This window comes from Octopus bimaculoides, chromosome 25, assembly GCF_001194135.2.
Source record: "Octopus bimaculoides isolate UCB-OBI-ISO-001 chromosome 25, ASM119413v2, whole genome shotgun sequence".
Lineage (NCBI taxonomy): Eukaryota > Metazoa > Mollusca > Cephalopoda > Octopoda > Octopodidae > Octopus > Octopus bimaculoides.
This window is the reverse complement of record NC_069005.1, coordinates 30,633,483-30,644,303: the sequence shown is the minus strand read 5'-3', so window position 1 is coordinate 30,644,303 and position 10,821 is coordinate 30,633,483. Positions and strand designations below refer to the sequence as shown.

Sequence of the window (10,821 nt, the reverse complement as noted above, 5' to 3'; positions counted from 1 at the left end):
TTGACTGAGGACTGGTGAAACCAGATGGCTACACCAGGCTCCAATCTGATTTGGCAGAGTTTCTATAGCTGGATGCCCTTCCTAACGCCAACCAACCTGAGAGTGTAGTGGGTGCTTTTACGTGCACCCGCACGAAGGCCAGTCAGGCGGTACTGGCAACGGCCACGCTCAAATGGTGTATTTTATGTGCCACCCGCACAAGAGCCAGTCCAGGGGCACTGGCAACGATCTCGCTCAAAAATCCTTACACATGTCACTGGCACAAGTGCCATAAGGCGACACTGGTCACAGGTGCCATCCCGACTTTATTTAAAAGCAGCAGAAAAACATCATTCATGGGTCTGTGGACAAACATCATTCATGACCATTTGCACGTGTGGAAGTTATCTGCACGGTGGATTCCCCAGATGCTCTCACCTTTTTAGAACCAGGTACGAGTCAATTGCTCCCAGACTCTTTTGGTAATATGCCAAGAAAATGAGGAGGACTTTTTCGGCAAACATATCACACAGAATGAAACACGGGTCTATCACTATGATTCTGAGACTAAAGTGCAGGTGAAGCAATGGAAGCATGATAACTCATCACTTCCAGAGACGGCTCATGTCCAACACTCAGCAGGAAAGTTGATGCTCACAGATTTTGAGACCAACGCAGAGTAGTGATGATGGATCTTCTGACAAAAGGCACCACAACGAATGGGGAATATTATGCTTCTCTGCAGCAGAAATTGCAGGATGCCATCAAAGCAGAGAAGCATGGCATGCTGACCAATAGGGTCTGTCTCCTCCAAGATGATGAAGTTATTTCCGAGGTAAAGTCTTGGCTCCAGACACAACCTACTGACCACTACAGATGAGGTCTTCACAGCTGCATAAAGCGATGGGAGAAGTGTGTCACCATTGGTGGTGGCCATGTAGAGAATGACTAATAATTATGCCAAGTTTCATTCATCCCAGTCCTTGGGAAGTGGGTCGGGGGAAATCTTTAATGAACACCCCCTCATACATACATACACACATACATAGTTACATACATACACACACACATACATACACAGTTACATACATACATGCATACATACATACATATTTACGTACATTGGTATGTAGATAGGTAGGTAGGTAGGGATGTCAGTATACATACATACATACATACATTATGCATGCATACATACATACATATATACACACATAAATACACACACACACACACACACACACACACACACACACACACACACACACACACACACACGTGCGCGCACATACCTACATTCACACCTGAGAGAGAAAAATACCCAATACACATCAGAGACACCAGACACACATATACATACATATACAAACATACACATACTGATATATGCATATACGCACACACACATACATGCATACCTACATATGAAAGAGAGAGGGGTCCTACCCTAACCAGATATTCAAGTTGACAGCATTTATAATTTGTAAGCAACATTAAAGAACACGAAGGGGAAGGAGGTTTACAAAGCAATTAGACCATAACACATCTTTGATGAGATGTTTCAGATACCTGCCCAAGTAGGTCGTTTGCCAGTCAAGCGTAAAGTTAACTAGGTAGAAAAGAGAAATATCAGACGAATATCTGAGACAGTAGCGTCATTGTCATCGGCAAGGAGAGGTCAGTAAGCCAAGAGATCGCTTCCCAACTCCATGGTTTTAGATTCAATCCCATTGTGTAACGCTTGGGCATACATCTTCTACTACAACCCCAAGCTAACCATAAGCCATGTAAGTGGATTTGGTTCGCTGATGGAAACTGAAAGAAGCCCATCAAAGGTGGCATTAGAAAGGGATAGGACACAAAGCACACAGTAAAGTGCAAGGTTATTATCGGTTCAAATATACTTGGGGCACGTTTGAACTCATAAAGAAGCCATCCACTGTGTTTTATCTGGAGGAAATTTCTCACTGGTGGCAAATAGTGTAAATACACCAAAATCAGATTGCAGTGCCGCTGGCACAGGAGTAGCCCATCAGTCAGAAAAAACACACACTGTAACAGAATATTTCTAGTTAGCTCCTGTGCAGGTGGCACGTAAAGTACACCATTTCGAGGGTGGCTGTTGCCAGTACCGCCTGACTGGCCTTCGTGCTGGTGGCACGTAAAAGCACCCACTACACTCTCGGAGTGGTTGGTGTTAGGAAGGGCATCCAGCTGTAGAAACTCTGCCAAATCAGATTGGAGCCTGGTGCAGCCATCTGGTTTCACCAGTCCTCAGTCAAATCGTCCAACCCATGCTAGCATGGAAAGCAGACGTTAAATGATGATGATGATACCATAACCAGGATCATACTTATGCATACTTGTAACAGGAATATTTAGCAATCAAACTCAAACCACCATATCCAATGCCAAAAATCAAAAACAAAAAAAAAACAACTCAAGAATATGGGCACAATTCACTAGAATATAACAAAAATCATGAAAAAAATCTGACCATTCAAGACTTCTGTAATCGCCAACAGTTATATCATCAGTGACAATATATAATGTGTATGTGTGTGTAACAATATTAGTTAGTTGGCACTCCGTCAGTTATGATGTCGAGGGTTCCAGTTGATCCGATCAACGGAACAGCCTGCTTGTGAAATTAACGTACAAGTGGCTGAGCACTCCACAGATACGTATATCCTTAACGTAGTTCTCGGGGATATTCAGCATGACACAGTGTGACAAGGCTGGTCCCTTTGAATTACAGGCACAACAGAAACAGGAAGAAAGAGTGAGAGAAAGTTGTGGTGAAAGAGTACAGCAGGGTTCGCCACCCATCCGCTGCTGGAGCCTCGTGGAGGTTTAGGTGTTTTCGCTCAATAAACACTCACAACACCCGGTCTGGGAATCGAAACCGCGATCCTATGACCGCAAGTCCGCTGCCCTAACCACTGGGCCATTGCGCCTCCACGTATAACAATATATCACAGTACCAAATATGACCGTATAACAACAAGCAATGTAACAAGAGTTGGTTCTCTTATTATAACCATTCGCACAATAACAATCCAATACTTCAACACAGGGTCAATAACAAGACTAACGCTCTCACTGTTCGACCTCAACTGTCTATTGCATCATCTATTTATAACAGGCATAAAGTTATATCTTATGAACTTTTGATTTGAGAATAATAGCAAGATGAGAATAATAGTTCAGATGTAAATGCAGTGCTACAGTTCCATGAGAAAGTACATGTGTTAGAAAAAAACAAAACAGCAAGAAAATGGCCATCCCAATAAAATATATAAATAAAAAAGAAAGAAAGAAAATAAAATAAAATAAAATAAAAAACCAAGAAACCAATAAATAAAAGGACAAGATAAAGGGGCATGCAAACTATCGTTTATTCATACATTGCGTCAAGGGAAACTGATGTTGTCCATCATAAACTTTTTGAAAAAGGTCCTTTGAGGGACCAAAGTGCTGGAAGCAGCAGGTACTCTCCCAAGTATCACCTGACTAATGCAGGAGACTAATGAAGCTAAGAAGAGAAATAAAATAGAACCTTCTTTGTCATTTGTCCCCAGATATGTTGAAAGCCACAGGGTGACAACTGTCGTTCACCAATAGATTGTTGCCATATTTTGTTCAGTTACAGAAGCAGAGATGATACGCCATCAGTTATGACAACGCTGAGGGTTCCAGTTGACCCGATCAATGGATATGAAATTAATGTGCAAGTGGCTGAGTGCTCCACAGACACGCATACCCTTAATGTGGTTCTCAAGGAGATTCAGCATGACACAGAATATGAAAAGGCTGGCCCCTTTTGAATGACAGGTAGAACTCACCTTTGCCAGCTGAGTGGACTGGGGCGGCGTGAAATAAAGGGCATTGCTCAGTGAGACAACATGCCACTGGATATTGAACTCATGACCCTACAATCATCAGCTAAAAACCCTAACAACTAATACCTCTGCCCTAGCAACAAAGACATATGTTGGAGCACATGAGTTGCCAACAGTGGTGTCCCACGTTAAATATCCGCTTCTGGGCCAAAGAAAGAGTGTGTCAGTCCATCAGAACTCACTCCATCATTCCGGAACAATCCTTCTAGCTCCCGAATTGTGGGGTTATTTATTATTTATAAAGGGGCCCCTCTGTGTCCCTTACTATCTTTTAGGGATGACCCCGCTATGCTCACAAACCCCACAACAGAACACTTACGTGGTCACTCAGTCTGCTAGAAATAACAACCAGATTTTCCTTGATTCGCATTCTTACTGTCTTAAGAAGAAAGAAGAACGCATAATGCATGGGACTCTGGCCATGTGGGGGCACCACCTTGAAGGGTTTAGTTGAACTGATGGACCCCTGTTTTTATTCTTTTTAAGTTTGGTACTTATTCTATCATCCTTTTTTTTTTTATCAAACCATTAAGTTACTGGGATGTAAACAAACCAACTCCAGTAGAAAAGTGGGGAGGGAAGAAACACAGACATCCACACACAAACACACACACACAAGTGTATGTATGTATGTGTGTGTGTGTGTTTATATATACATACATACAATGAGCTTTCACACAGTTCCCATCAACCAAATCTACTCTCAAAGAACCGGTCAGCCTGGGGCTATAGTAGAAGACACTTGCCCAAGATGCAGCACTCTGAGACTGAACCTGAAACCACACGGTTACTAGGCGAACTTCTTAACCACACAGCCATACCTGCATCTGTTATGTCTGGGAAAAGAAAAAGAAAAAGACAATTGGTATGACAAAACGATTTTGATCATAAGTTTGTTTTGATCATAAGTTTGATCGTAAGTTTGTTTTGATCGTAAGTTTGATCGTAAGTTTGTTTTGATCGTAAGTTTGATCATAAGTTTGTTTTGATCATAAGTTTGATCATAAGTTTGATCATAAGTTTGTTTTGATCTTAAGTTTGATCATAAGTTTGTTTTGATCATAAGTTTGATCATAAGTTTGATCATAAGTTTGATAAGGTTTGACCTGCAGCAACAAATCTAACCAGAATGCTGGATTTTGCTTAGAATACACGAAAGCCATTCCATATAACACCATCCTAATAAAATTGACTAAATAATTAACACTTAGCTTTTTCTGTGGATGCCGTTGTCAAGTGATGGTGGGGGGGACAAACACAGACACACAAACATATACATATACATATATATATATATATATATATATATGTATGTATATATACGACGGGCTTCTTTTCAGTTTCCGTCAACCAAAATCACTCACAAGGCTTTAGTCGGCCCGAAGCTATAGTAGAAGACACCTGCCCAAGCTGTCACGCAGTGGGACTGAACTTGGAATCATGTGGTTTCATTTCAGCCTTGGTCTAGGTGTATGACGATCAAAGACGCTTCAGCCGTGACTCTCACGTCAGACTACATAATCGAACGTGTCGTTTATTTTTCAGTTTAGTTTTATTTTTTAAGAGAACAGGGTGGTGTGGCTCGTGAGAGATTTAGCTGCTATTTCTAGCAGGCTGAGGTACCACGTAGAGGCTCATTTGTTAGTTAGTGTGTGTCTTTTTTTTGTACTTTTACTCTACTTCGTCAATTACCTCCATGACAAACCGTTTATTGATGAAGAGATACCAATGTTTCGATTAATGTGTTGTTTGATTTTAGAGTTATCTAATCTTGTATGTGAAGTACAAAAATATTAAAAAAACAACCCATAACTATAGGCTATGAGGACAAGAAATTCCATTTGTAACTATGCGGTTTAGGGTTCGATCTGTTAGTGCGGTACGTGGTGGGTGGAAATTGTGTAGAAACTCATTGTGTGTGTGTATGAGTATTATGTATGTATGTATGTATGTCTACCTATTATATATCCACACATATACACAAATACCTACAGATACATACACATATCGCATACACATACATGCACGTCTAGCTATATTCATCTATGCATGTATAAATGCATGCAGACCTACCTACCTACATATATACACACACTCATACATACATACATCCATGCATGCAAACATACATGCTTACATTAAAAAAAAAAAAAAAAAAAGGGTTCGTTGTGCATAGGTGAAGAACGAATTGGTCACAGCGGAAATTCCTCTGGTCATAATTCTGTTTGATCAGGACAGACCTGTGGCTAAAGAACAATGACAACAGAGTAAGTTATTGGCAAACCGGGTACCGAAAGCGAAATTCAGTTTTTGGCGATAGCTGTCCCACTTTACTTCGTTTACATCGCTAAAGTCAAAGAAAAAGCTATGAACAACAACCCCCACACACATACACACAGGCTTAAACGCACGCACACACATAATGCATACATATATGCACACGCACCCAGACATATGCATACACAAAAAAATATGAACACATGCACACATATATATACACGCACACACAAGCATGCACGTACAGAAACACACACATCCACATACACACAAACGCACGTACACACACACACACACAGACATTATCAGTCATTGTGGAAACATCTGTGGTTGCTCGCGCTGTTAGAAATAGCAGCCAAATTTTCTTTGAATCATATCCTACCATCTTTGGGAATCAAGGAAAAAAAAAATGAATGAATGAATAAAACGCAAGGATGCTTTGGTTGATGTAGTCCTAGATACATTATGACTGAAACCCCCTTTTAATTATAGGTATGCTGGATCATTTGTAACCTGGGGTTAAACAACGATAATCGCCTCCATAACCGAAGTACATACTGTAATGGGGGGAGGGGTGAAATGGTAGTGTTTGCTGTCTTTGAAATGGTAAGCGGAACCGACGCAAGTGTGACGTTCCTTGCGTTGGACGAACAGACAAGGAAACGTCTCTGAGGTGTTCCGAACTGCTACAAATAACAAACAGAAATTGTCCCTTAAACTACATACACATTTGATAATGTAACCCAAGGTACACAGTTCCTGAAATAATAAATAAATAAATAAACAAATAAAATTGCAGGTTTGTCCATGCTTCGAAGGCCTTTAATTTAATCAAAGCTCTGCTCAATCACAATTAGCCTAGGGTTGAACAGCAACACAGAAGAAATTCTGGTGGAGCCGAAATTCTATCTCGATGGTGCTTTTGTGCATTTAAATTGGATGCCAAAACTGTCTTGGTTACCCCCAATACTCGCTTTTGTCAACTGTTATAAGTAATTATAGTAATAATAATAGAATTAATAGTGAGGATGATTTCTGTTATGTATGCTAGAAGGGTGGAGGATAAGATGTTCGAAGGATAAATTACACAAATGGTAGTGGTTGTGGTGAGTTTACACGGAAGCGATTTATGGAAAAACAGACATGGAAACATAAAGAAACATGTTGATAGAACTAATAGTTTGGGTCCCTCTAAATTGGGTGCCCCTTAAACCGGAGGGTAGATGGGTAGATAGATAGAGGAAGGAAAGAAATAATTCGACAGAAACAAAACAATTATAAAGTAACGAGAAAGCGACGAAATCTACCTGAAATCACAGACCTTGATATCCTAAAAACAAGAAACAAAACGTGTTGGACACATAGGATGATGTAGTCCTAATTACTCTGTTGTGTCGGAATAAAAAGATTTGATGGTCATGACTGGAACGGTTCTGATCATAGAGTTTTAAACTGGAGCTTGACAAATAGCAGCAATAAAAAAATGTGACATTTCATAATAATAAAAGGAAGATATTAAGACGAAATAAAGAAACAATTGGAGCCGAAGGGAAATGAAACAAGAACGGAAAAACCCCCAGAGAAACGGTCAAGCTTACTTACATGACTGAAGATTCTCTGTTTTTTGGTAAATAAAAGCTTCTTCGTTCACGGAGAATAAATTCCTGCTACACCTGCCATTAGATCCGTTCCCTAGAGATTGTTATATGTAGTTCGTTCAAACGTGTTTAAACAAACGTCCAGACTGAAACTTAGTTCAGCTCCTAACTGAAGCATCGTTATACAAGAACGATGATATTATCATCGTCATCATCATCATCATCGTCGTCGTCGTCGTCGTAAACGTCATCGCCGCCGCCGTCACCACTAGTATTTTATTTATCTTTCTGTAATTGCTTCGAATGGCATCGATACGTAACAGATGGCTTTTTATATTTTAATATATACTCTATAACAGCAATGTCTTATTGTCGATGGGGCGGCTGTCGTTTCTGTTGACTTCTGTCCTTTCAATTAACTCTGGGGAGTTGCTAGCTCAACCGGGGGTGTCTTTATCTCATAACTGACAGAAGGAAGGAAACACGAACGAATTGATCGATCAGTGTAGGTCAGTCAGCTAAAGCGTTGGTTAAATTCAGAGGGTAATGATAGTGAGTTCAAGTTGAGTTTCTTCCCTAGTTTTTTTTTTATTTCGTTTATATTTTTGTTTTCAATTCGTTTTTTTTTCTTCTTTTAATCTTTTCTTCTGAAAGCAAGGCAATGCCATGCCCCGTCACGGGCCCTCTGAGGACAGGGATCTGCAAACGAGAAACCCAGCCTTAGTGCTTGTGACAGAGTCAAATCCCCCCAAAGAGCCAGGCAGTGGTGTTGAATTTGACGATGGGTTAAGTCTTCCACCCAAGTAGGCCCAAGGTGGTATTTTGACTCAGAATGCCAAGAACCAAGACAACTACCAAAAGACATTTTTGCTCCAACGTTTTTACACTTCTGCTAATCCACTATCTTGGACTGGTTACTTTACCATTGATCCCAGAAAGGATGAAAGACAAAGCAGATCATGGCTGGATTTGAACTCTCATTACAGTGAGTTGGACCAAATACCTCAAAGCATTCTGTCTGATGCTCTAATGACTGCTGTTGAGGAAGAATTTGTGGAATGCAAACATGGTAGTGTGGTAAGAAGCTTGCTTCCAAACAACATGGTTTTAGGTTCGGCCCCACTGTGTTACACCTTGGGCAAGTATCTTTTACTATAGCCCTGGGCCAACCAAAGCCATGTGAGTGGATTTGACAGAAGCTAAAAGCCCATCGTATAAGGGGGTGCTGAAAAGTTCTTGGCTTTGGGTAAAAGAAAATAGAGAAGAATCAGTTAATTATGATTTTATTCAACATATTCCCCTCTCGGATTCACACACTTATTACAGCAGTCATTCAGTTTTTGCTTTTTTTCGGGAGGGTTGTTGGCCCTACGCAGATGCCTTCTTTCATTATGCAAAAGAAACAGCATCGTTACACTGCAAGATAGGACCCCTCTTCCAAAAGGATGGCTCCCTCACAGATAGTCCAACCAGGATCAGTGAGGTACTGAATGACCAGTTCAAAAGTGTCTTTACCACCCCGTTGGAACACAGACAAATGAATAAACCAGTGGCCTTCTTTGCCGCCTCAACTATAACCAGTGAGGCAGTTGCCATGGAATACGTCGACATTAGCGAAGAAGATATATCTGACAAGTGTTTTGGCCCTTATGCCTGACACTCTATGGGGGATGGGCTTACCCAGGTCATGATTCCTAGGGGCCCTCCTGCTGCTTTCCAAACTCCTGTCGCCAGCAGGATTTGAACCTGGGTCATTGATTTTTATGAACTTGTGTTCCCAGGTCTGTGTTTCAGTCCATTAGGCCACTCTGACCAACGAAGGAACCAGTTCTCTTCTTCCTTCCTGTAAATAATCAATGGAATCTATAACTAGGTCCAGTGGTCATTCCTCTTCACCCATATCCACATTGAGTTCTTTTCGACAACACCAGACAAGTGTTTAATTGTGGCAGTTCTTCTGCAGCCTTTGATACCCAACTGTCCAAATAGCCGACAGGCTGATGCAGCCACGAATCCCCGCGATCCAACTTCCACTGGTTTTACAGTCCAGTGGTGACCCTCACTCCCTAGCTGCTTTGCCATCTCACCATATTTGCTCTCATCTTAAAGATGTGTTGCTCGTCTATGCGGCTCTCGTACGGAACTGACAATTCAATGAGAATCAATCACTTTGGCACCTTGTCCAAACAAAGGATAAAATATAAGAACAATAACAAATCTGAAGTAAAAAAAAAAAACGAATATATAGTGTATGTGTTTATTTGGCAAAAAAGAAAAAAGAAAAAAATACCATCCCAAAATATAACAAATATAATGTTCATTTTATTGAAAAAATAAATAAAAAAAACCGTGAGTAAAATATTTACATACACTTTATTAATATATTCGTATTTATAACTATATCTACATATATATATATAAAGTTTATCCATGTATATACATAAATACACACATATATAATTGTGTGCAATGATAAACTGTTTGACATTAAGCTTAATAACAAAACAAACATTGCTGTATTCAACAGGTTTTCAAAGAGTAGCAACCACTTGACTTTTCGAGAACAGTCCAATGAATTAATATTGATTATTGAGTACAGTTTAACAGCATCCAGCTTCACAATCATCCCAGTACACATTCAACTCCACAAGCAGGTAATCCAGATAAGGTTATTTTACAAACACAGGCTGACTTATTTTCAAAGCTACTTCACACACTCTTGCATTTCACTAACGCTCCAATACGCATTCATTTTTTTCTCAGACACAGAATAACATTTACAAATTCAACAAGTTTTCATCATCATCATCATCATCATTTAACGTCCACTTTCCATGCTGACATGGGTTGGACAGTTTGACAGGAACTGCCTAGGTAGAAGAGTGTGCCAGGCTTCAGGGTTGGTTTTGGCATGGTTTTTATGGCTAGATGCCCTTCCTAACACCAACCACCCTGAAGAGTAGAATGAGAGCTTTTTAAGTGGCACCAGCAACAGGCAAGGTCAGTTTTGGCAAGGTTTTTATAGCTGGTTGCCCTTCCAAATGCTGACCACCCTACAGAATGTA

The 10,821-nt window shown here is 40.4% G+C and overlaps 1 protein-coding gene across 1 annotated transcript in view; it reads left to right on the top strand.

The window, feature by feature from the left end:
- Positions 1-662, top strand: part of LOC106880254 (uncharacterized) — a 17,920-nt gene extending 17,258 nt beyond the window's left edge. The window contains exon 4 of the mRNA XM_052976655.1: positions 426-662. Coding sequence (XP_052832615.1) covers positions 426-662 — 237 coding nt within the window. The remainder of the gene's footprint in view (positions 1-425) is intronic.
- The last annotated feature ends 10,159 nt before the right edge of the window (positions 663-10,821 follow it).